At 40.2% G+C, this 27,775-nt stretch overlaps 1 protein-coding gene across 1 annotated transcript; it reads right to left on the reverse strand.

Moving 5' to 3' along the window:
• Positions 1–756: 756 nt before the first annotated feature.
• On the reverse strand, positions 757–25,986 carry LOC124394495. Its single transcript, XM_046862760.1, has 18 exons — positions 25,737–25,986; positions 25,324–25,547; positions 22,083–22,244; positions 18,511–18,696; positions 17,780–17,897; positions 17,589–17,702; positions 17,347–17,512; positions 17,108–17,270; positions 16,833–17,021; positions 16,560–16,734; positions 15,097–15,236; positions 14,576–14,883; positions 8,830–8,987; positions 6,446–6,673; positions 5,978–6,313; positions 5,114–5,488; positions 4,301–4,471; positions 757–834 (listed from the first exon to the last, which is right to left on the reverse strand). The coding sequence occupies exons 1-18, from the start codon at positions 25,861–25,863 to the stop codon at positions 827–829; spliced, it is 3,348 nt and encodes a 1,115-aa protein (XP_046718716.1). The 5' UTR covers positions 25,864–25,986; the 3' UTR covers positions 757–826.
• Between the last annotated feature and the right edge of the window lie 1,789 nt (positions 25,987–27,775).

Genomic DNA, 27,775 nt, shown 5'->3' on the forward strand with positions numbered 1-27,775 from the left:
AACATCTCAACATTCACAAATATACATTTCTGACATTCAAAACCAAACAAAACAAATCAGTGACCAATATAGCCACCTTTCTTTGCAAGGACACTCAAAAGCCTGCCATCCATGGATTCTGTCAGTGTTTTGATCTGTTCACCATCAACATTGCGTGCAGCAGCAACCACAGCCTCCCAGACACTGTTCAGAGAGGTGTACTGTTTTCCCTCCTTGTAAATCGCACATTTGATGATGGACCACAGGTTCTCAATGGGGTTCAGATCAGGTGAACAAGGAGGCCATATCATTAGATTTTCTTCTTTTATACCCTTTCTTGCCAGCCACGCTGTGGAGTACTTGGACGTGTGTGATGGAGCATTGTCCTGCATGAAAATCATGTTTTTCTTGAAGGATGCAGACTTCTTCCTGTAGGGCCGTGTAAAGGCAGTCCGCAGTGCTCTGTCGAAATCAGCTACTAGCTGCTCCTCTTTAACTCTCTGCTGTCTCCAGAACTGGGCCCTCATGCTGCACTCCTTCTGCACGACCTCTGCCTGCACCAAACACACACATACTGTATGCACACTTTCAACACCCACAGGCTTTTAGAGATATTCAGATGTTCAACCATATTTGCTCACCAGTACATTGTCTGGATTATCTCTTATGGTCAGACACTGGGACACAGTCACTGGGACTACAGTCCTCTTCCACACGTCTAGCCGAGCGCCTACTACCGGAGCCACAACCCCAGTCACAGGGTCTACAGTCTGTACCCCAAAGCAGATAGGAACCAGGCCTGGACGCATTTGTGTTCATGATGAGAATGCAGGTCACATCATTCTATCTATAGACCTGAATGAGACACAGCACTCTGACATTAGCAGGCTTCATGGATGAAAAAAGGGTGAATTCAAGGGTGAATTCTAAGCCATCTGTCAACAATTTTCTCCCGTATTTAGTCCAATGTCCAATTCCCCCCCATCAGGCATCACATGAAGCCAGCTGACCACATCATTTTGAACTGCTCATGCAATATAGGAAAGAATATCTGCCAACTTCTGCATGCATGAACTTGCTGTTAAATGTCAGATTTGGTAACATGGTCATGTGCAAATTCACTTTTACTGCAAACCATTGAAACAAAAGAATGATACAGGCAATTACTGTAGAAAAGATATTTTGTTTTTGCAATATTTTATCTCAGATACGAACTGTTATTAGTGATCCTATTTTGCTAATTACATATTTAAAAAGCTTAGCTTGCTTCATAGATTAGATTAGATTAGATTAAATTAGATTAGATTAGATTTTACTTTATTGTCATTGTGCAGAGTACAGGGCCAATGAAATCCTATTAGCATCTAGCCAAAAGTGCAAAGAGCAATAGAGCAATGTATATAAATACATAAATCTAATCTAATATATATATATATACAGGAGTGCAGAATTATTAGGCAAGTTGTATTTTGAGGATTAATTTTATTTGAGGATTTAATTTGAACAACAACCATGTTCTCAATGAACACAAAAACTCATTAATATCAAAGCTGAATATTTTTGGAAGTAGTTTTAGTTTTAGCTATTTTAGGGGATATCTGTGTGTGCAGGTGACTATTACTGTGCATAATTATTAGGCAACAACAAAAACAAATTCATACCCATTTCAATTATTTATTTTACCAGTGAAACCAATATAACATCTCAACATTCACAAATATACATTTCTGACATTCAAAACCAAACAAAACAAATCAGTGACCAATATAGCCACCTTTCTTTGCAAGGACACTCAAAAGCCTGCCATCCATGGATTCTGTCAGTGTTTTGATCTGTTCACCATCAACATTGCGTGCAGCAGCAACCACAACCTCCCAGACACTGTTCAGAGGTGTACTGTTTTCCCTCCTTGTAAATCGCACATTTGATGATGGACCACAGGTTCTCAATGGGGTTCAGATCAGGTGAACAAGGAGGCCATATCATTAGATTTTCTTCTTTTATACCCTTTCTTGCCAGCCACGCTGTGGAGTACTTGGACGTGTGTGATGGAGCATTGTCCTGCATGAAAATCATGTTTTTCTTGAAGGATGCAGACTTCTTCCTGTACCACTGCTTGAAGAAGGTGTCTTCCAGAAACTGGCAGTAGGACTGGGAGTTCAGCTTGACTCCATCCTCAACCCGAAAAGGCCCCACAAGCTCATCTTTGATGATACCAGCCCAAACCAGTACTCCACCTCCACCTTGCTGGCGCCTGAGTCGGACTGGAGCTCTCTGCCCTTTACCAATCCAGCCACGGGCCCATCCATCTGGCCCATCAAGACTCACTCTCATTTCATCAGTCCATAAAACCTTAGAAAAATCAGTCTTGAGATATTTCTTGGCCCAGTCTTGACGTTTCAGCTTGTGTGTCTTGTTCAGTGGTGGTCGACTTTCTGCCTTTCTTACCTTGGCCATGTCTCTGAGTATTGCACACCTTGTGCTTTTGGGCACTCCAGTGATGTTGCAGCTCTGAAATATGGCCAAACTGGTGGCAAGTGGCATCTTGGCAGCTGCACGCTTGACTTTTCTCAGTTCACGGGCAGTTATTTTGCGCCTTGGTTTTTCCACACGCTTCTTGCGACCCTGTCGACTATTTTGAATGAAACGCTTGATTGTTCGATGATCACGCTTCAGAAGCTTGGCTATTTTAAGACTGCTGCATCCCTCTGCAATATATCTCACTATTTTTGACTTTTCTGAGCCTGTCAAGTCCTTCTTTTGACCCATTTTGCCAAAGGAAAGGAAGTTGCCTAATAATTATGCACACCTGATATAGGGTGTTGATGTCATTAGACCACACCCCTTCTCATTACAGAGATGCACATCACCTAATATGCTTAATTGGTAGTAGGCTTTCCAGCCTATACAGCTTGGAGTAAGACAACATGCATAACGAGGATGATGTGGTCAAAATACTCATTTGCCTAATAATTCTGCACTCCCTGTATATATATATGTACATACAGTAAACACATTATAGGAGTGCAAAAGTGTATATATATATATATATATATATATATATATATGGCCTTAAGGAAAGGAATGTGGAAGGGCAGATGGTGGTAGATTTTGCTAAAAGGATGGAAATGGCAGTGGTGAACACTTATTTTAACAAGAAGGAGGATCATAGGGTGACGTATAAGAGTGGAGGAAGGTGCACACAAGTGGACTATGTTCTATGCAGGAGATGCAACCTGAAGGAGATTGGAGACTGTAAAGTGTTGGCAGGGGACAGTGTAGCTAGACAGCATCGGATGGTGGTCTGTAGGGTGGTTTTGGAGGTGAAGAAGAAGAGGAGAAGATTGAGGACTGAAAGATGAATAAGATGGTGGAAACTGAAGGAGGAAGACTGTAGGGTGAGATTCAGGGAAGAGGTCATACAGGGGCTCTGTGGTGGTGAAGAGGTGCTGGATCATTGGGCAACTCTGCAGAAGTGATAAGGGAGAGAGCTAGGAAGGTACTTGGTGTGACATCTGGAAATAGAAAGGAAGACAAAGAGACGCGGTGGTGGAATGAGGAAGTGCAGGAGAGCATAAGGAGAAAGAGGTTGGCAAAACAGAATTGGGATCGACAGAGAGATGAGAAAAGTAGGCAGGAGTACAAGGAGATGTGACAGCAGGTAAAGAGGGATGTGGCGAAAGCCAAGGAAAAGGCATATGAGAAGCTGTATTAGAAGTTGGACAGTAAGGAAGGAGAAAAGGATTTATACCGATTGGCCAGGCAGAGGGACTGAGCTGGGAAGGATGTGCTGCAAGTTAGAGCAATAAAGGATAAAGATGGAAACGTGTTGACTAATGAGTAGAGTGTGTTGAGAAGATGGAGGGAGTATTTTGAGCAGCTGATGAACAAGGAAAATGAGAGAAAGAGGAGGTTGGATCGTGTGGAGATGGCGAAGCAGGAAGTGGATAGGATTAGTAAGGAGGAAGTGAGAGCAGCTATTAAGAGAATGAAGAGTGGAAGTCGGTTGGACCAGATGACATAGGAGATGTTTAGTAGAGATGGCAGTGGAGATTTTAACCAGGTTGTTCAATAAGATGGAAGATTCGAAGGTGAGAGGATGCCTGAGGAATGGAGAAGGAGTGTGCTGTTACCGATCTTATAGGACAAGGGAGATGTGCTGAAGTGCCGTAACTGCAGGGGAATAAAGTTGATCAGTCACATCATGAGGTTATGGGAAAGAGTAGTGGAAGCCAGACTGAGAGAAGAGGTGACCAAGAGGTGACCAAAAAGAAGAAAACGACAGGGTTGTACTATGAGAAATGTGTAAACTATGGCTGACCCTTGCCATCTGCATCTTCCATGGTTCCAGCAAGAGGCACCATACACCCTGACATCCAATCCAGCTCTTCTCCGAGAACAGGAACTGATAAGCCAGAACCTCCAGGGTCTGGATATTCCATTCCTGGTAGAGCCGGCAGCGATAAGTCACTGCCGGGGGGACTGATCTTACCTACAAGAGTCATTGATAACACTGGTTAGAGGAAAACAAATTAAGTCAGTAACAGAATGAAAATCTTACCTGCTAGAAAAAAAATTTAAATCAGCAAAAATGCAACCAACATTAGCATGTTATATATAAAATCGCAAGCTTTACCAGTAAAATTGCTGCTTGCTGATTAGCAATTCAATTAATTTTTATTTGTATAAAGCTTTCAGCAATGATCATTGTCCCAAAGCAGCTTTACAGAGATAAAGGCGTAATACACAAATATATATGTTTGTTCCTTATAATTGTACATTTATATTATTTATTTATAATGTTAAATAGCATGAAAATTCTGGAAATGGATAAGACTTAACTAGTGAGAGTGTGAGGCTTGTGAAATGCCTAGAGCTCATAATGGAACACAGTGGCTAGCTAGATCAAATTTCTGTCTATTTGAATAAACGTTAGGTGATTATTTTTATAACTGTCAGAATAGCAAAATAAAGATAAATACTGAAGTTCCAGATAACTAAGCTAAACATTAACTTTGTCTTGCAGTATATTAAGAGTAAGTAATTTTCATTTGCTACCATTAAGCTTAAAATTGAATTAATGTGCATTTTTAGGTGCTTATTCACATCTTAGCACATGAGTGCACACACTCACCTAGACAGCCCCCATCTTCAGCCACCCACCAGGCCCACTCCTGTTGAGCCTCCAGACAGCTTATTATCTGAAGCATGCAGTGCTGACTGTTCCTCCATGCCTGTTCCAATTCTGATGCAGCTATCTTCACTCTGCTAATCTCATTGTGAAGCTCCATACTCCCAGATTTCCATTCATCACAGTAGGTCCGTATCAGCTCCACCACCCGCACCCGTGCACCAAGAGTTTGGCTATCCACTAGAGCCTGGAAACCCCCTGCATGTGGTACCACTTTTCCGCCCCGGATGCTCCCTCCACCAACACGCACCAGCCTGCCACTCAGGGGCTCAATGAAGGATTCACCCAGGAGAAGACCTCCTACTGGAAGCACTGTACCTGCAAAACAGATTTAAATGTCAAGTACCCCATCAACCTGAGACACAAATATCCAAATATTTAATGAACTGCACTTCTTGAAAGGATGCTAGTATTTTGCAGTCTTGTGGCATTATCAAAATGCTTATTCATCTTGTATTATGTTGAATCTGGGTGTCAATTATTTTTTAATAGTAGAGAGATGTGATCTGAAAAATTGTTTATTGTCTTTGGATTAGAATAATAAGGTAATGACTTTGTGGTAATCATGGTTATTCGATTTATAGGTCCAAGCATCAAAGTCAACTTAGACATGTGTTATGTCTGTTACAAAACTTTAAAATATTCATAAAATAGATTGATATTTTACAGTTAAAGTAAACTACTGCAATTATTACTGTTCTCTTGCAGGCAGTTGTTTCCCAAGAAATATGTTACATGATACTTATAATTGCAATTGTAATTTTTTCTTTAAAGAAATTATAAGGAACTATTAACACATGGACTGACCTGTATGTGAGTCCAGGCTAACACCTGTGGTGAGCACCACATTGCCTGTACGAGGATCCAACATTGGACAACCGATCTGAATGGGCCGCCAGAGTCGTGTCACAGGGCACTTATAAACACCACCAACCGGGTACATCATTCCTGTTTGGGGGTGAATGGTGACTGCCAGGATTGGGACAAGTATGCCAGTTTCATAGTCACCCATGGATCCCCCAAACACAAGCTTCTGGCCTGTCTGGAGGCTTCTCAATTTGGATGGTCCTAGCAGCTCTGAATGATGAGTTGAAGGGTAGGGAATAAAGGGAAACACTGGAGACTCCCATTTTCCAACTGGACCTGTAACAAATGATCCATTCAACGGCTTGCCTTGAAAACTGCTGTACTATTTAAAATGCAATCATCAAGACTTAATTGTAGTATGCTAAATATTGAATAAATATAAGCAAGATAGCAGGAGCCTCAACTCACCCACATAAGCATCGGCTGTGTAGACAAGGGTGGAGCTGGAGGGGTCAAACCCTACATTCCCAGCCACAGGGAGTACCCGGCCAGTCTGAGGATGCAGGAAAAAATCAGACGGCACAGGCATGCTGTGGCCACTAGCTAGGAGCATGTGAGCATTCGGGACTGGATGGATGAGGCCTGTGCAGGGGTCCACGCGGACAGTATCGCAAGCTCTGACAGATCCATCAGGTGCTGTATTGGTTGAATTTTATACCAGATGTTACTATTTACCATACAATATTTTTCAGTCAAAACTTCAGATGATTTCCTACATGCACAATACTGAGGTTTTTCTCATACATTCAACTACTACTAGGTGGAGAAGTTCATTTACCAGATTCTACACAAATCATGGCAATTATGTAGGACTGCAGTCTGGAGAACCAATGACAGACTCTAAGCAGAGATTAAATGCTTCGGACAATCATAGACGGTTAAGGGTATGCAATTGGGGTATTGGTTAACTGAAAGTATAGCTCTGGTATAGCTCTTGATTGTTAATCACAAATGCCATCAACCAATCTGTCATTGAGTCACCAATTAGTCATCAATAATTATATTGTAGATCACTGGTCTTACAAAACTTAAAGCCTCATTTTATGAGGTTAACATTGATGCATCTGCCAGATGTATGCAGGCAGTGCAGCTGTGGCTGCAGTGAAAGGAGAAGTGTTGAATTGTGCTCATTGTATTTCTTGCTTTTGTAATGGCATTCATTCTCACTGCATGATATACCTGTAAAATATTGATGGATATCAATTAACACACTGTAGGGACAGGAAAAGTACATACATTGCAAAAATGATTGTGCTCAAGCCTGTCAAATCTCAACGTCATTTGGGATACTCAGTGATTGACTGAAAAATTCGTCTGATCTTTAGATAATAAAATAATAGCTTGTTGAAATTTGTGACTGATCAATGCAACATATGATTGGTAGACATGGGCATTTACTTAAATGGCTAATGAATAAAAGAAAAAGACTCCACACACTATATAATGTAAGAGCTATAGCTGCATACAGTTCTTTTAAGACGTTTTCATCCCCTAGTGATTATTTCCCATTTTTCTCTAATGTAGCAGCTTATGAAACATAGCGAAAGTCATTTTTTTTCCTGCTCCTTTTGAAGTTTTTAGATCCCTATATGAAAATGAGAAATAAATAAAAAAAACTCTTTCAATGCTATGTGTTCACCATCTCATTCTATTTTCTGGAAAATACTGATTTGACCTTTTATGACCTTTGTACATTTGTGGAATTTTCTTTTATTCCTCAGTGCCCATTATCTTCAACACTTACACTGAATTGAGTGAGCAATATTTTTCAGTGAGCAATATTTTTCAGTTTATGCCACAGATTTTCAATTGGGCTTTGATTTGCCATTTGCAAAAGTTTATTTTCAAGTTTTTTCCTATCTAGATTTTACCCTGTGCTTTGTCCCATTGTTCTTTTGAAATGTGTCATTTTGCCCTACATGCAGATGTGGGGCTGAATGGAACAAGTTCTGCTGAACAATGTGCTTCATTCATTTTGATTGTGATGGCAACAAGCTTTCCACTTCTGCATAGCGTTACCAAAACTTTGGTTTAAGAACAAATGGCTCGAACCACAATAATTTTTTCCCCTAGAAGCACTTTTTTTCTAAAATGGCCATTGAATTCTTCTGGCCACTTTCCCATAGATGCCAAAATCATTAAAGAGCTGATATAGTTGAGGTTTCCATGGATTTTCCTGTTTCAACAAGCTCTATAACTTAAGCTGGACCACTGGACACTTCTATGAAGAATTCTGTGAGACTATTGCCTTCCTTGCCTCAGCACTCAGTTTGACCTGAGCATTTTAATGTCTGGTTTGTGCCCTATTTTTTTCCCACTTTGTTATAATGGACTCTGCAGTTGTCCTAGAAAGGTTCAAAGCTTAGCTGATCTTTTTATAACCTTGTCTAACTTTTTTCCTCCTAACAACTTATTGTGAAATCTTCTCAGCAGATCCTTTGTGATCATGACAGCAGGACTGATCTAATCTGAAATTCTAGCTGTAAGAATGGCTAAATTCAGAGGCCATATATATATATATATATAATTTGATTATTTATTGTACAACCGTGTATTTGAATTGCAGGTGAATTTTAAATTGACAGATATATGCTGTTTGTCATACTGGTGTGTGCGTTAGATTTAAAATGAACACAGGTGTATGCTCATGATGCAATACAGCAAAAAGGGCATATAAAACTAACTCTTTTAGGTCAATAATCTGGGGGGTGAAGAGGCATGTAATCATAGCTTCCTATGTAGGGCATGGACCTTGGACATATCCTGTGTGTTGGAAAAGTGCAATAACTCACCGATAATGTCATCCCTGGTGAGAACCGATCCAGAAGTGGGACACAATAGGCGTGCTCCAGTCGCCTGTTTGAGCACGACCCAGCAACCCTGCCTTTGAGCCTCCTCCGAGACCAGCTCAGTCATCTCCTCAGCCAGCACATTCACTCTGTCCATAACACTGCACAGCACAATATGAGTATTAATTCAATCGCAATGGCAGGAAACACATTAAAAATAATGAAAAGAAGAATTATATTTGATTAATTCAATAATTCTTGACTTTGGGATTATAAAGCTTTTCTTTTGAAAAATAAAAAATATGTTGATTTAATAAATGTCTAGTTTATGTCTAGACATTAATGTCTTATAATAGCATCTTGATTTGTGCATGCTTTAAAATAAAACAATTTGGATAAGATATCCATTAAACAAAAACAAAAAATGAAATAAAGGCAAAACAATTAGTAAGAATATTTTAGATAGGGTCATGGTGTGTACAGGATAATGCTTTTGATGAAATCCCATTTCTTCTTCCTATTTCGGCTGCTCCCATTACAGGTCGCCACAGCGGATCATCCATCTCCATACTCCTCTGTCCTCTACATCTGCCTCTTTCAAACCAACTACCTGCATGTCTTCCCTCACCACATCCATAAACCTGCTTTTGGGCCTTCCTCTTTTCCTCCCTCCTGGTGGCTCCATCCTCAGCATTCTCCTACCGATATACCTTATGTCCCTCCCCTGCACATGTTCAAACCATCTCAATCGTGCCTCCCTCACTTTGTCTCCAAAACGTCCTTCATGCACTGTCCCTCTAATAAACTCGTTTCTAATCCTGTCCATTGTTGTCACTCCCAACGAAAACCTCTTCTCCCTGCAACCACACCACTCCACTGCCCCCCCTCTCATTCACACACATGTACTCTGTCTTACTCCTACTGACTTTCATTCCCCTTCTCTGCAGCATGTACCTCCAGCTCTCCAGGCTCTTCTCAAAATTCTTCTATTTCCCCCTTTCTTTCCTAATAGTCATGCCAAAGTGAACCCAACAGATCAATATCAAGGTTGGTATGGAATGGAAAAATCCATCAGACTCAATTTTAGAGGGAGCAAAGGTGCTTTAATACAACTTTAGTCCCTGTTTTACAGGCAATCTTCAGTCTATTAAAACATTTAAGAAAAGGGGATTAATTCCTCTTCATGCTTTAAAGAGAAGACACTTATTCAGACCTTTGGCAGCCCAGGAGGAAAGAGTGTACTCGTGTCTGTGCGCACTTAAGTTCAAAGTTCCTTCTTATAGCCAAGCAAAAAAGCAAAAGCTATACTTCCCACTGATAATGAAAAGCGATATAATCAAGCATGCATGACCCATCATTTTCTGAAATTAAATGACTTTTTGTAGTTCAATGTTCAGGATATTTAATTCTGCTTAACACACGGTTCATTGGATTGCCAATGAACATTTATCAGCACTGTTACAGCGATCTCAACAAACTGTATCTGAAAGAGAGATGGTGGTTATTTAATACTGCAATAGACAGGCCATACAAAGATTCCATTTGTTAAAAAAATCTGCCAAAAGATATCTAAAGGAATTTCTTTGAATGACACTACATACTACAGTATTGTAAGTGTAATGCAAGTGCAATGTCAATTGAGTCAATTGAACTCAACTCAAGACAGAGAAATGCCATTCCCCTTTATTTTGCTCTTGTGTGGTCTTAAGAAGAAAACCTAAAATCCAGTACTTGATTAATCCAAGAATTCATGGCTTTCAGGTAAAAGGCTATTTTTATATAAAAAGGAAGCAATTAGATGGATAAATCGCATTTTCATTGCTACTGTATAAATGGCAAAATATATATTTAGAAAATACATTTTTATTGATTTATTATTGAGGTATTTGTAATAAATGAGGGTTACTGATGGTCAAAACTTATATTACATGATTAATACATGGGTTAATAATCGGAAGGTCGGGGGTTCAAGCCCCGGTATCGCTAAGCTGCCATTCTTGGGCCCTTGAGCAAGGCCCTTAACCCTCTGTGCTCCACAGGCGCCGTATCTGGCTGACCCTGCGCTCTGACCCCAGCTTCTAAACAAGCTGGCATATGTGAAATTTTACTGTGCTGTAATGTATATGTGACAAATAAAGGCCATTCTATTCTTCTATATATAATATTTTTATATAAAACTTTTTGGACATAAAATATGAACTTAATGCAAAAAATATAAGTAGGAATCTGTTAGATGTAGTTGTGTTGTGTAAGTGATCAAATTTATGATCTATCGAGAAATCTTCTGAAATCGAAATTCAAAAAATATGGCATTCAGTTTTTTCAAGTGCATGTTAATGGTTACGCTTTAGTTAAAGTGCAGTTTAGTTTAAGGTTTGTACTAAGAAAAAAAAAATAGATCTATCATACCCTAAATATAATCATGATTTACATAAAACTTGTAATTTACAGGTAAATTAGTTTAATAATAAAATACCCACTTGAGAGTATGAGCCAATAACTAAGAGGATCAACTGAAGCTAAATCAATTTTTTTTATCTGCTTTAAGTGCTTTTGAACAAACATTTTGACTCTTATGCATGTTTTTATTTAAGAAAACTTCAAGGCATCCATTTGCACACTTTGATGGATTGCTTTGTTAAATACATCGATAATTGCTTGATAGATTGTTCCACAATTCACAGCAAGACATCACTCAACCAGCTGACTAAACTAACTGGCAGGCTAATAAAAACCTATTTTATCACCTCAATGTGGCCAATCAGCCTGCTCAGGCCTGATAGCTAAAAGACAAATTAAAATGAAAACATGAGTGGCTTGTGTTGGTAATATTTCAAGAACGTTTACAATCTAGGAAAGCCAGGAATCCAGATAGCACAGAAAAACTTTCTTATACTATAAGTGCTTCTATGTTTGTGTTATATATATATACAGTGCCCTCCACAATTATTGGCACCCCTGTTTAAGATGTGGTCGTGGACTTCAAAAAATTCTCCTTTTTTTTAAAACAACATAGAACCCAAATGCAAAAAAAGAGAAAAATCCAACCTTTTATTTAAGTACATTACTTTGCTGGTAAAAAAAAATCACACATTTAGAAAAAAAAAAAAACTTGAAATCATGTGTGCCACAATTATTGGCACCCCTGATGTTAATACTTTGTACAACCTCCTTTTGCCAACAAGACAGCACTTAATCTCCTCCTATAACATTTCACAAGATTGGAGAACACAGAGAGAGGGATTTTTGACCATTCTTCTTTGCACAATCTTTCTAGATCATCCAGTGTCCTGGGTCCTCTCTTATGCACTCTTCTCTTTAGCTCGCCCCACAGGTTTTCGATTGGGTTGAGGTCTGGGGACTGAGATGGCCATGGGAGGACCTTGAGTTTGTGACTGCTGAACCACTTTTGTGTAGATTTTGCCACATGTTTTGGATCATTATCCTGCTGAAAGACCCAATGACGACCCATCTTCAGCTTTCTGGCAGAGGCCATCAGGTTTTTATTTAAAATATCCTGGTACTTCAAAGCGTTCATAATGCCATGCACCCTAACAAGGTTCCCAGGGCCTTTGGAAGAGAAACAGGCCCACAGCATCACAGATCCTCCACCATACTTCACGGTGGGCATGAGGTGCTTTTCGGCATACTCATCTTTTGTTTCGCCAGACCCACTTAGAGTGTTTGTTGCCAAAAGCTCAATCTTAGTCTCATCTGACCAAAGCACACGATCCCAGTTGAAGTCCCAGTACCGCTTAGCAAACTCCAGACAAAGGAGAAAAGGCTTTTTCCTTGCATGCCTCCCAAACAGCTTGTTGGCATGTAGAGGCGTCTGATGGTTGTTTTGGAGACTCTGTGACCCCAAGATGCCACTCTTTGATGCAATTCTGTGACGGTGAGCTTGGGAAATTTTTTTACTTCTCTTACCATCCTCCTCACTGTGCGTTGTGGCAAGATAAACTTGGGACCTCTTCCAGCCTTGTTTGTCACTGTTCCAGTTGTTTTAAACTTCTTAATGATTCCTCTGACTGTAGATACCGGCAAGTTAAGGCGGTGGCTATTTTCTTGTAGCCATTGCCTGACTTATGAAGGTCGACACACATCTGCCTTACTTGAATGGTGTGTTCTCTTGTCTTTGCCATGTTGACAAATGGGTAAGAGAATTAGGCCTCTGTGTCACGTCATATTTATACCCCAGGAAACAGGAAATCATGAATTACTAATTAAAAGTCCCTAGATACCCTGACCAACCTTAGCAACTACAGAAAATATATAAAAAAAAAAACAATTAAATTTTTCAGAGGAATTGTTAGGGGTGCCAATAATTGTGGGACACATGATTTCAAGTTTTTTTTTTCTTCTAAATGTATGATTTTTTTTACCACCAAAGTTATGTACTTAAATGAAAGGTTGGATTTTTCTCTTTTTTTGCATTTGGGTTCTATGTTGTTTTAAAAAAGGAGAATTTTAGAAGTCCACGACCACATCTTAAACAGGGGTGCCAATAATTGTGGAGGGCACTGTGTGTATATATATATATATATTACTCATTAATGTAACCTTCAAATCAATCAGCTTCAAATCAAACTTAAATAGATTACATACACTGTTAAGAACCACTATTTTGTAAGTCTTATTAAAAAACACAACCCTGTTGTTACTTATTATTGTTATAAATTAAATAAAACTTGGGGAAAATCTGATTAATCAAAGAAATACCGCTAAGATACAATGGAGGCACGATATAAAAGAAGGAGTGGTTAGGCTCTGAATATGGAAACAGTAAGCTGATGCACTACAAAGACTCAGCTGGCATTGGCCACATACTGCATTTACGAAACTAATCTATAAGACTAGTATAAGAGTTGTTTGACCAATCCACATGAAAGCTGGTGTATAAGTTGTTTACACATTAGTGCACAAAAAGCTGAGACACTTAAAACAATAACATATCTCTCACAACTCTTTTTTTCAGGTTACATAAAATCATCTCTTTTAACTCGCTTATTTTGTACTAACTCTACTTTTCTGTTATTTTTCTCCAGATTCTGGCCTTTTCAGGTGGTAAGGCTACTTTATAATATTTGAATGGTAAATCTATGTGGTCTAGTGGTTAGGGGCGCTCTCACCGCTGCGGCCCGGGTTCGAGCCCCGGTCAGGGAACCAACCCCATCCATTTGGGTTGCCCAAGCCTTAGTATGGGTCCCAAGCCCGGATAAATGGGGGGTTGCGTTAGAAAGGGCATCCAGTGTAAAAACATGTGCCAAATCAAACATGCAGATGATCCGCTGTGGTGACCCCTAATGGCAGAAGCCAAAAGAAAGTTTTTAAATCTATGAGTCAAAATAGCTTCCAAGTGTAAGAAATTCTATTTCTTTTGCTGTTTTTTCCTCATTTTGCTGTTTTAGATCTTTTTACATTTGCATTTAAGGCATTTGGCAGGCATTCTTATATAGAGTGATTTATAACTATCTCTTTTGTATAAATAAGGAGTTCAGTGTTGTCTGGTTGAAGGTACCGACAGTGGCCGATTTGAATGTTATTTATTTTTTTTGTTTTGTGAGTGTCAATGAAATAAAAACAAGGTGAGCCTTGCATTTACAGATGATTAACATATAGATGAATGTATGATATTTACCAGTATTACTAAAGCTTTGGTTTGGTTTAGCCTGTGTAAAAATATATACACCATGCACTGTATTAAATACTGTGAAATTATTGTCAATGCATGTGCATGCAAAAAACATACCATTGTTGTATGTGTTTGTTCCAGAGAGAAGCCTGGTTGTCAGAAAACATCTTCATCAACCAAAAGCATTCTCTGAGTAGTGCTGAGAAAGTCTTGTGCATGGCTTGCTGGGACTGGGACTCATTCCGCAAGATCTGAAGTTGGCTGTCCAGCAGTTGGGAAAGCTGAGTGCCCAGAGCTTTTCTGCGTGCTATCTCTTGCTCCACTTGCTTCTGCAAGCACTCCAGCTTGCTTCCAACCACCACTGCCCCCCAGCCAGGTTGAAGCCCCTGCACCTTTTCCAGCACCCCTTGATAAAGCTGCTTCACCTAAAGACATAGATATTTTTCCTTATTTATTGTGCAGCTTTCTCCAGGGAATTAAGTAATTGAGTAGGTGATTAGCCCACTCCACCCACCCACTTTAGTCAACACCAAAAAGAGAGAATGTTTTTATGATCTAATTGTTTATTTAAAATGTGTTTATTTTAGGCTAGTTTAGGATCAAGTCCATGTAAACTGAGGAAAATATTGAAAATTTACCTCTTCCTTGAGCTGCCCAAGCCGGGTTGTGACAGACACACTGTGCTTCAGCAAGATGTCATAGAATGTACCGGAACTGAAAGCTTCCAGGTTTACCTGCTCCTCGTAGTCCCAGAACTCATCTGAAGTTTCAGCCATAGCTGTGATATGAGCAGTATATACTGACTATTCAAACATTATTACATTATAACATTATGACAGGTGAAGTGAATAACACCGATTATCTCTTCATCATGGAACCTGTTAGTGGGAGAAATATAATAGACACAATGGGGAGGGTAGGCTGGCCTGTGTGGTCCGATCCAACAGACCAGCTACTGTAGCTAAAATTGCTGAAGAAGTTAATGTGAATAATGTTTGATGGGTCAAAACTGTTTGGCAGCAAAAGGGGAACCAACACAATATTAGGCAGGTGGTTATAATGTTATGCCTGATCGGTGGCAATAAAGTTATGCCTGATCAGTGTAAGAGCATTGACATCCATAGATCGAACCTCACTATGCAGCTAATACAATCTTCCAGAACAATATTTTATAAATCCTGCCATACTTTGGTCCTCATCTCTTTACAGCAGCGGTTCCCAACATTTTTTGCGCCACGGACCGGTTTAATGTCATACAATATTTTGACGGACCGGCCTTTAAGGTGTGGCGGATAAATACAACAAAATAAAATGATACGACCGGCATAAAAACTGATATTTTCTAAATACAAAAATAAACGTGAATCCACTGTGTTCTTTTTTGTTCCTTTTGCTAGCTTGGGGGTTTCAATTTAGCGGTAATGTATTATGTGTTAGCAGCTGGAGCAGCCCCTTCAAGAAGCGTAAGACATTTGGCCAAGGCAAGGATCTTGACATGAATCAAGAGTAAGTCATAGACAGATATAGAGAATCCGGTAATTTTCCAAAATAAAACATCGTTCAGAATCAGATAATAAATAAAATGGAAATGATGTAATATATGTATTCTTTCTGTGTGTCCCGGTGAATGGGAACCACTGCTTTACAGCATATGTGGTTTAGGTATTTAATTAAACATTGTGCAGTGAACTCAATTAAATGTATAATGAAATGGTCACTCAAACAGCCAGACTAGGTATCAGTGTTATGGGATATGATCATTCCCTAGTTAGAAACTTTCTAATTTTTGTATAAACACCTTGATAAAGGTAAAGAATGATAATGATGTTGAATGCAAAAACCAGCTGTTCACATTGTGATTTGTTTGTAAATACTGCAAGAATGATTGCCAATTCTGTGTGCTAATTCTTACATCACACCGCATACTGTATGTTGTTTTGCAAGGGCACATGAGACGCAATAGTTCAAATTACTGCCAGTTTTCAACATAGATTGTTGTGCAATATGGCACCATGGACAACTTCCAGCCTTTTTTCAGTGCTAGCTAAGATAGTTTAAAACAGTGGTACAAAAGGAATGCTTACATGCAGTAAACTTTTACCTCTGAGTACTGGGTCCTCAGTCATTCCTATCTGTAGGCTTCGGTGTGTCTTTTTCAGTGCTATGACCCTGGAACCTTTCGATGAATAGTCATCCATGTTGTACTTGAGCTGTAGCTCCCGATACCTGGCCTGAGAATGCTGCTTTTCTGGCCAACCGTACTCCCTGAACAAGATCTGTGTGTTGAAAATGCAAAGTCAACATTTCCTAAACATTTTTACTCAGTGACCCATGGTTATAATATTGGCGCTTATATTATTAGCACAAGACTGACCAGTACTACAAGACACATGCAGAGCACAACTGTAGCTCCAGCCAAGAGTCCTCCAATCACCCACCAATCAGGTCTCAGCAGGAGCTGGCGTTGAAGGGCTATCCCCATTCGAATCATGTGATGTGGATCAGCAGGAAAAAACGGTCCGATGTCATAGCAATCTCCTCCAGCAGGCAAAACCTTTACATACTACAGAAAGACTTTTACATTGGCATCTTATGAATAGCAAATAGAAAAATTCTGGATGCATGTAACGATTCAAATGGGGACAATACCATATGCTTGTGTTGATTGCTACTCAGCTTGAGGACATACACACCAGGCTCACTGAAGCTAACAGAAAAGAAGAAGTTTGTTGATCGTGCCATAGCTAGCTCCTGCTTTAATATTCTAAACACTCCCCAGTCGAAAGCAGCATTTGTGTTGAATAAGTTATCTCTGCAAACAACAAGACATACATTTTAGTTCAAGTCACGGAGGGAGTAATTGTCTAAAGATAAGCTTTCTTACTCACATGTCATACTGTGGATAGTGGTGCCTGGTCACAGAGAATAAAATAATATCCTCCAGATGCAAGCATGCTATTGGGTTCATCACTTGAGTAGCATCCCTATTCCTGGCTTTTCTTGGAGCGGAACCCATTGACCAAAAGGATTCTGTATCCATGTATGTATGGTTTCCTTGTAAGATAATTGAGTTTGAAACTACCTGTCATAGTCAGTATACAAGGCAGTCTACCTTTTAGTATTACCTTACCCATGCTCTGTCTGTTCAAGATCTCAGCTAAGCTGTTGGTCACTTGACCAACTTCCAAGACCAGCATCCGTACGTCTGCTGGGATAGTGTTGACGAACCCGTAGAAACCACTTTCTGTAGCAAGGCAATTCAGCATTACAGAACTGGTTGCAAATTCTTTAAACACCCTGCCTTTGGCTGTGGTTACTCACCTCTTGTCTGTATTGTGTACACAGGCCTGGAGAACCCGTGATGTCGCTCACACCTCAGCCTTGCTCTGGACTCCCAATGTTTGAGGACAGATAAAAGTGCACTTCCTGATGCACTTACCTAAGTCACTCAAAGATATAGAGATCAAAGTTAAACTGTAGGCTTGTTTGCTTAAACAAGATCAACATGGCCCATGGGGCCATACACCACACAATGTCAAAGATACTGTTTGACACTGAACTGTCGGTAAAACTTGTTTTTTTAGAAGATTTTTGAAAACTTGTCAGACATATATATTTCTGGACACAAAAAAGTAATGCAAGCAGGATGATTTTACATTCATAAATTTTACACAAAAGAACTCAAGCTAGCAAGCCAAACCAAGACCAAATTGTAAACACTATTTCATAGTTGAAGTATTAAAAAAGACTGTAGTAACAGCCTTAGTTATTGCATGGTCAGAGACTTTTTTATATCTTGGGAAATAAATCGAACAGAAATATTTAATAATTACCATGAACAAGGATTAGAACAAAATGTCCCGGGCACAACTCTATTTAAGAATTCTGAACCTAAAATGTAGATAAAACACCATGCTGACAATGCTTTATGTATTCGTTTGTCCATAGACATAGGGATCACACAGTATTTAAACCCCTATTTAAGGGGGATTCAGCCCTCTAAGAAATAAAACTAAAAAGGAGAATCATTGGGTTAGGATAGCATGTTGTACCTGTCTGTCTGTTTCAGTGTAAAGAAGCTGAAGTGCAGCAGAACTGCATAGCAACTGCAACACAGGTGTTCTTTTATCTCCACACCATCCTGAGCACTCACTTCTTCCTGAATCACTCAGACTTTTGCAGGCACACAGACCCAAAGAGGCATCATAGCCTTCAAACAGCTGTGGAGATGCACACACCTGGGGAAGTGTTGATGAAGAAGGTGACAAAGCAGTGCACTAGACTTATATCACATAATTGTTTCGGCTCACATTCATTGTCAACTCATTGCAGGTTATGTCAAATTTCCTAGTGTATATGTGACAAGATTCATGGAAAGAAGTGTAATGTTTTCCTAATGGTTCATTGACTCTCAGGTCGGGTATGTTCAGAACAGAAGTTTGTAGGTGGTAGAAAAAAATCAATAAAAACACATTTCCACCTTAATCTCAAGCAATGATGATCTTACTAAAAGTATAGGCCTTTCTATTAATATATGTTACTCTGTGTTTTGTTTTCTACTGAAGCCATTGCTTTCTTTGTTTCAGTAGTAATTAAAAATTCTGTAATAAATATTAGTAAAGGTTGGCAAACAAATATTTTAATCAACAGAATAATATACAGTACAGCCATGCTGTGAATTATCATTCATTCAATCCAGTTCAGTTTTAGTATAAGATCAGCACTTCTTATGTGGTAACGTCTCTAGGTTACATTTGTAACCCTGGTTCCCCGAGGGAACAAGATGCTGCATCAACAATGCTTTGGGAATGCCCCTGCATGACCACACTTTGAACCACGTGTGTAATCTGCCCAATGGAAGGGTATGACGTCACCGGTGGGGTGATGTAGCGACCAGGAAGCTATATAAGCATATGCGGTGGACACAGCGCTAGCTTCGGGGAGGGAAGGAAGCTCTCACAGGGATGCAGGAAGTGTAGCACCGAGACGTTGAGACATTCCCCTTCATGAACTCAAGCTGCATCAACAATTCTTTGGGAACGAGAGTACAATACCACCAGACTGACAAATCCCTGCCTAGTGTGGATGGGCACAGCTGGGTCAAAAGACTGAGGGGCCGGGAGTGGCATTAAGGTCAAGGCTGTAAGACCTAATGAAGGTCAGAGGGGTTGAACAGCCTGCAGTGTTCCAAATGTTCTGGAGAGAAACCCCAGAGGAAAAGACTTTAGAGGCTGCCACACTTCGGGTCGAGTGAGCCCTGACCCTGAAAGGTGCTGGGAGACCAGAGGACTTATAAAAAGAGGAGATAGCATCCACAATTCCCCTGCTTTAGGTCTGCTTGTCTGCAGGAGGTTCCCTCTTATACGGACCGTAGCAGACAAATGACTGGTCAAACCTCCTCCACAGGACAGTTCTGTGGACGCATTATAGACGCGATTAAGCTTCTCCTGTTTGGGGTCCCAAAAAGGATAATAGAATGCCTGAAGCATGACTGGCCATTGAAGGCCCTCTGAAACTTACATCGGCCTTTGGTAGAGAAAGGCACTGGTCTTGCCTTGGGTAAACTACAGAAGAGAGGGGGCCATGAAAAGGGCCTGAAGGTCTTCTTCAGAGAAGAAAAGCAGTCTTGACTGCAAGAAACCTCAAGGGCACCTTGTGCAAGGGGTCAAAGGGAGGCTCGGACAGGGCCTCCAGAACCATGTCCAGATCCCACAAAAGCACTCCAGGTCGTACCGGAGGCTGAGGCCTCTGGATACCATGGAGGAAACATGTCACTAACAGGTTTTTTCCGTGATCGCTCAGCAAGACATGCCACAATAGCAGATACATATACCTGTAGAGTGGAGGGGGACAACTATTTGGCAAACTGTTCTTGAAGGAATTCTAGCACTGGACCAAAAGAGCAGTTAACTGAATCTAACTGATGTTTCTGACACCATATAGTGAACAGGTGGCATTTCGTGGTATACCAGCCCCTCTGGACTAGAGACTGGTCTCTACAACCTCCGCTGAGAGACCAGACGCTAAAGGCTGTGCCCCCTCAGGGGCCTCCACAACTCCAGTCAGGGGTGAAATAGAGTGCCCCCTGCCTGAGAGAGAAGATATCATCTGAGAGGAATCTCCCAGGGATGGGGCACTTTATTTCACCCCCAGCTGGAGTTGTGAGAGTCTGAGAGGAATCTCAGACAACAGGGAGGTTGTTTGAGAAGGGCAGCCTTGGCCACGTCTGCACCATGGCATCCAGTCCAAGAGGAGCTGGTTAAGTAAGGGAAAACCAGAGGGGACAGTGCGTGGTCTCTCAAGTCACAAACAGGTCCACGGAGCCTTGGCCCTTGCCTCAAACCATCTGCTCCCTGGTTTAGGTACCCTGAGATGTATACTGCCCTCAGTGAGAGCAGTTTCCCTTGGGCCCACAGGAAGATCCCTTGACATGTGGAAGGTTCCTTCCACATGTCTAAGGCCTGTAAGGCTCGCCGTGTGACCTTGATCAAACCCTCTGGTTCCGAGCCTCCCCAAAGGGGCCCATCAGAGGTCCTGAATGATGAGGACTTTTTTGTTGAAGCCTTTTTATTAAAGATGACTGTGCTCAGATACTTCACTTCATTGGGCTTCAACTTGAAGTGCTGCCTAGAGTCTCTAGTGGGGGAAGTGCAAGTGGCAATGTTCTGTCTCTGGACCTCACAAGGTGAGGGAGGAACTGCTGGAAGGCCACCAACTGCCTTTTGGCCTCCTGGAAATTGTCAATGACAGCATTGACAGCAATGCCAAACAGGCCAGTTAGCATGACAGGGGCATCCAGGAGAAAAGCTCTGTCACTAAGATCAGAGATTGTCAACAACCAGCGACAGCCACCAGGGCTGCCTAAGATCGGCCAATAGCCCTAGTGGTCTCCTTAGGGACCCAAAGAGACAGGTCTGTGGCACGACGCAACTATAGGATGTCGTCTTTCTTAAGCTATACTCTCTCGTCCAGCTCCTTAAGCAGGTCAGCACGGTATGCCTGCAAGACTGCAGTATACAATTTGCCCACCAAAGCTGAGGAGGTCTGAAGGGGTTTGGTGGGCATCACCTGGGCCTTAAGGTATGATGCAGCGCCAGGGAGAGACCAAGCATGCTCCGCCCCCCAAACAAGGGACTCACAGACAGTGTGTATTCTCCCCGTGATAAAGTGGAGGCAAGGAGAAACGTAAAGACTGAAGGATTTTTCTTATTTTACCATCTTACCATCTTTGGCTATCCCAAAGCGTTGTTGTTGCAGCTCAAGTTCCTGAAGGGAAACAGTATTTTCACAGCCTGGTGCAATATATAAAGGGAAATAAATAAATATCCCCATAACAATTGAGCAATGAAAGAAGATTGAATTCACCTGGTTGAACAAAAATATAGTAGTAGTGTAGTGAATATATAGTGAATGTTATGGTTACGGCCATGGAGGAAACACATGATGCTGTGTTACAATAGCATCACAGCCATTTATATTTTTTAATAAAGTTTGTGAAATAATAACTGTGGTTTGAGTTATCGGATAATCTCCTATGAACCAATTCATAACATATGGCAACAGTTCTCAAGGGGTTGTTAGTGATAAGATTATGTGGCTGTACAAAGTTGCTTCTTTTACCAACCTCATAAGAACAAAAGTCTTTCCACTGCCTGTGATCCAGACACTTGCCATATTGGTTCCGTGCTTGTCCATGTTTGCAGATCTCATATATCTTTAGCTCACAGGCATCCCCTCTTTGTGTAGAGTGGTACCCCAAAGCACAGTGGCACTGCCCATCACTGGCCTGCATAAAGAAAACATAGATCATATAATGAAAACCTCATCCCATTGTTTGTCTGACAGCAAATTCTTCATGAGCTTGTTTTTCTGGTGGTTGAGAAAGGTTGAGAAGAGAAAGGTGTAAGATAACCACTTCTAGGATGAAACATGAGCAGCTGTTTTAGATAAAGTCTGCAGATTATATTACTGGATACTGTTGATCTGTTACATTTATACAGTAGTTCACAAACGTGGGTACACCACTCACATTTCAGCAACCATTTTAGTATATCTATTTAATGCAAAATACTATTGAACTGAAACTTGGATATATTTTAGAGAAGTCAATGTGCAGCTTGTATAGTAGTGCAGATTTACTGTCTTCTAAAAATAACTTAACATACAGCCATTATTGTCTAAATTACTGGTAACAAAAGTGAGTACACTTAAAGTGATTACAGTTGTATGTCATTTAACCATGAAAAGCCACATGTCTTATTCATCATGTTCATGTTTTTGTCTGCTTGACAGGACCATACAAATTTGTGTATCTTGTATTAGAGCATTTAAAATGTCATGCTTTGAGTACAATATTCTCATACTGACCGTATGCCAAACACTACAACGAGTGGTTTGCATGGCCATGATCTCAGAAGGAAGGTTCTTCTGAAGCTGGCTCAAGAGAAAGCCTGCAAACAGTTTGATGAAATAAAACCTGTCCAAGAGCATGAATTACTCGAACCATGTACTGTGGTCTGATGAGAATAAGATTAGCTCAGATGGTGTCCAGCATGTGTGGTGAGGCCCTGATGAGGAGTACCAGTAAAATTGTGTCTTGCCAGCATGGTGGTGGTAGCATCATGGTCTGGGGCTGCATGAGTTCTGCTGGTCCTGGGGAGCTGCAGTTCATTGAGGGAACCATGGATTCCAATATGTACTGTGACATTCTGAAGCAGAACATGATGCCCTCCCAACATATAAGCAACCCCTAACACGCGACCAAAATGACAACTGCCTTGCTGTGGAAGCTGAAAGTGGAAGTGATTGAGTGGCTAAGTATATCTCCAGACCTAAACCCTATAAATCACCTGTGGGGCATCTTCAAGCGGAAGGTGGCGAAGCATCCAGCATCCAGCAGCTTATGATGTCATTATGGAGAAGTCAAAGAGGATCCCAGCAACAACCTGTGCAGCAATGGTGAATTCCATGCCCAGGAGGATTAAGGCATTGCTGGATAGCAATGGTCCTCGCACAGAATATTTACACTTTGGACACAGTTTTTACATGTTTAATTAGGGTGTACTCCCTTTTGTTGCCAGTCAATAATGGCTGTATGCTGTTGAGTTATTTTTAGAGGACAGTAAATCTATACTGCCTTACAAACTGCATATATATATATATATATATATATATATATATATATATATATATATATATATATATATATATATATAAAATAAAAAGTAATAAATATACAGTGAGGAAAATAAGTATTTGAACACCCTGCTATTTTGCAAGTTCTCCCACTTAAAAATCATGGAGGGGTCTGAAATTGTCATCGTAGTTGCATGTCCACTGTGAGAGACATAATCTAAAAAAAAAATCCAGAAATCACAATATATGATTTTTAAACTATTTATTTGTATGATACAGCTGCAAATAAGTATTTGAACACCTGAGAAAGTCAATGTTAATATTTGCTACAGTAGCCTTTGTTTGCAATTACAGAGGTCAAACGTTTCCTGTAGTTTCTCACCAGGTTTGCACACACTGCAGGAGGGATTTTGGCCGACTCCTCCACACAGATCTTCTCTAGATCAGTCAGGTTTCTGGCCTGTCGCTAAGAAACACAGAGTTTGAGCTCCCTCCAAAGATTCTCTATTGGGTTTAGGTCTGAAGACTGGCTAGGCCATGCCAGAACCTTGATATGCCTTTTACAGAGCCACTCCTTGGTTATCCTGGCTGTGTGCTTTGGGTCATTGTCATGTCGGAAGACCCAGCCTCAACCCATCTTCAATGCTCTAACTGAGGGAAGGAGGTTGTTCCCAAAATCTCGTGATACATGGCCCCGGTCATCCTCTCCTTAATGCAGTGCAGTCGCCCTGTCCCATGTGCAGAAAAACACCCCCAAAGCATGATGCTACCACCTCCATGCTTCACAGTAGGGATGGTGTTCTTGGGATGGTACTCATCATTCTTCTTTCTCCAAACATGTTTAGTGGAACTATGACCCAAAAGTTCTATTTTGGTCTCATCTGACCACATGACTTTCTCCCATGACTCCTCTGGATCATCCGAATGGTCATTGGCAAACTTAAGACGTGCCTGGACATGTGCTGGTTTAAGCAGGGGAACCTTCCGTGCCATGCATGATTTCAAACCATGACGTCTTAGTGTATTACCAACAGTAACCTTGGAAACGGTGTTCCCAGCTCTTTTCAGGTCATTGACCAGCTCCTCCCATGTAGTTCTGGGCTGATTTCTCACCTTCCTTAGGATCATTGAGACCCCACGAGGTAAGATCTTGCATGGAGCCCCAGTTCGAGGGAGATTGACAATCATGTTTAGCTTCTTCCATTTTCTAATGATTGCTCCAACAGTGGACCTTTTTTCACCAAGCTGCTTGGCAATTTCCCCGAAGCCCTTTCCAGCCTTGTGGAGGTGTACAATTTTGTCTCTTGTGTCTTTGGACAGCTCTTTGGTCTTGGCCATGTTAGTAGTTGGATTCTTACTGATTGTATGGGGTGGACAAGTGTCTTTATGCAGCTAATGACCTCAAACAGGTGCATCTAATTTAGGATAATAAATGTAGTGGAGGTGGACATTTTAAAGGCAGACTAACAGGTCTTTGAGGGTCAGAATTCTAGCTGATAGACAGGTGTTCAAATATTTATTTGCAGCTGTATCATACAAATAAATAGTTTAAAAATCATACATTGTGATTTCTGGATTTTTTTTTTTAGATTATTTCTCTCACAGTGGACATGCACCTATGATGACAATTTCAGACCCCTCCATGATTTCTAAGTGGGACCCTTGCAAAATAGCAGGGTGTTTAAATACTTATTTTTCTCACTGTATATGGCTATAATCTATGTGCTCACCTGGAAGACTTGGCCCTCTCCTAGACATACACATTTATCCTGCCCAGGTAGAGGCTGTTGTGCGTGGGAGCCACAGGGCAGACAGGCAGGCAGACCCTCTGTAGGAGCATAATGATGTGAAGGGCAGCTGATACAGTCGTTGATATCTCTAGCCCAATAACTTGGTGTAAACATTCCTCTGGGGCATGGCACTGCAGTTCCAGTGCCTTCAGGACAGTAGTGCCCTTTATGCAAGCCACAAAAAACATCTACATTTACAATTTTCATTATTACCCTTAAGGGTAGTATTGGTATCCTTTAAAGATGTTCAGATAGACAATGCAAGCAAAGAAGAAAAGGTACAAAATACTTCCTGTCTCTAAAGGTATTTCTATATTTCCCTGCCTCACGGCAAAGAACACTATGCACCTTACCTGGCTGACAAGGAGGCTGGCGCTGATGTATTTGTGTTGCATTCAGCCCAAAAACAATTCTCATTGTTGGGCTGGACAACCACCAGAGAAGGACTGGCCAGTAACAGTTGATAGTTTCGTACATCATCTTGCAATGTTGAGTACTGTGGTCTGAGATGGTTCTCAGGGAAATAGGAAGCACTTTCTCTCCCAGGCTGAATGATTCATGAGGAGTTAGGTGTCACACATGCCAGTGGGCAAAGAAAACGGATACCCAAAGCAACCAGGTCATATTACAGGCTTTTTAAAGCCGATTACTGATTTGAGCTGTGCTTTACCTGTCTCTCAACACCTGTTTGTGTTCATGAAAAGTGCAACATTTAATAATGAATATTTAAAAAATGAAGAAAATGCATATTAATAAATAGTAAATTGCCTAGTAAGTCTTTTGTTTTTAATGGATAATTCATCAACTTGTGAATTGTAAAATATCTTAAAAAATAAATATATCTATCTAATATATTATATATATGTGGGTGTGTGTACACACACAACTAAGAGAAACAACTGACCAGAATTCTGTTTACTTTTCCCAAAACAAGTCAATAATGTCTGTTTATTCGCAAAGTTCCTGAGGTTTCTGGGTCAAAGTTAATTCCCCAGGAAGCAACAATATCCACTAATACACAACAAAAATGAACCTAAATATGTCAATTTAAACCATTTGCCCTATACTGTACATATAATCCAGTTGTCAAAAGGATAGGTAAATAGATATTATCAAAAAGTAGTATATATTAATATGTGCACTGTTAATCCTATTGCAGTTGTATTAATTCAGTAGTAATCAAGTTGGACGCACATGATATTATGTAATCTTTTAATGTTCTACCAAATAATAGCCTTTTGGCAAATATGCAAATACACCTACATACACCTAGACAGGACTAACCTTTCACCTATTTATAATACTTAATTCATTGTGAGAACTATGTCTAACTGACCTTGTGAGATGTAACTATCAGCCTGGAATGATACTATGATCATAAAAATATATAATATAATTAATTACATTATTAAACAAAATAGGCAAGTGAAAGGTACAAAATAAGCAATAAAATAAAGTGGCAAAATGTTTACCTTTCAATGGTCTTAACAACAAATGAGCAAGAAACGACAAATGATCTCTCCCTGTTTTATCAGCGCTGATTTTATTTATGAGCTAGTTATCAGTCCCTTAATGGGCTGCATGGGGTGTGTTTCAGATAGCAAACAAATGATTCATAATCATTAATAAAGAAAAAAGTTTTTGGACAAATTGTTTACACCCAGACTTTTTTGTATCCTGAATTTAATATCAAACATTTTAATTATTATAATGATTTTACCATTGACTATAGATTATAGAAGTGAATGTCCCTGTTTAAATTTTGTCCCCAAACTGTTCGCTACAGCAAATCAACAAATTTTGACAAAGGAGCTCTCAGGAGTGCATTTGTGTAATAACTTTTTTGCATTGTTTATTGTTGCCACTTTGTAGCTTCAGGGTTCTAGATTTAGTCCTGAGCTTTTACAGTCTATACAAACATTTTGTCACTGTCCATTTGGGTTTGTTTGGACAGTCTCATACATGAATTGCCCGCTGTGAATTGGTACGTTGCACAAATCTATGTGTGCATTGTGTCCTAAAGTGGACTGGTCTTCCATCCAGGATGTATTCAAACCTTGTGGGCAAAAAGGTAGGGTTGGGAATGAATAAAATTTGTCAGAAAAAATCATACTACATTGCACAAATGCAAAAACAACTCCTTAGCAAGTGAAAATATCTTGAATTCAGTAACATTTATTTAGTCTTGGTTATTATAAAATTGCAATGACCCAGATATAAGCTCATTACATGTATTTTCAGACATTACTTATTTTAAACTTATTATAATCGGAAATAATATTCAAAAGTCTCTTCCAACCGAACAAGACTATTTTAAGTTTTAAATGAGAATGAACAGCTTGAAAGAGTTTTAATTATCTTATATTGGTTTATTGCCATCTTCTATAAAAGG

The sequence above is a fragment of the Silurus meridionalis genome, chromosome 12, assembly GCF_014805685.1.
Source record: "Silurus meridionalis isolate SWU-2019-XX chromosome 12, ASM1480568v1, whole genome shotgun sequence".
Lineage (NCBI taxonomy): Eukaryota > Metazoa > Chordata > Actinopteri > Siluriformes > Siluridae > Silurus > Silurus meridionalis.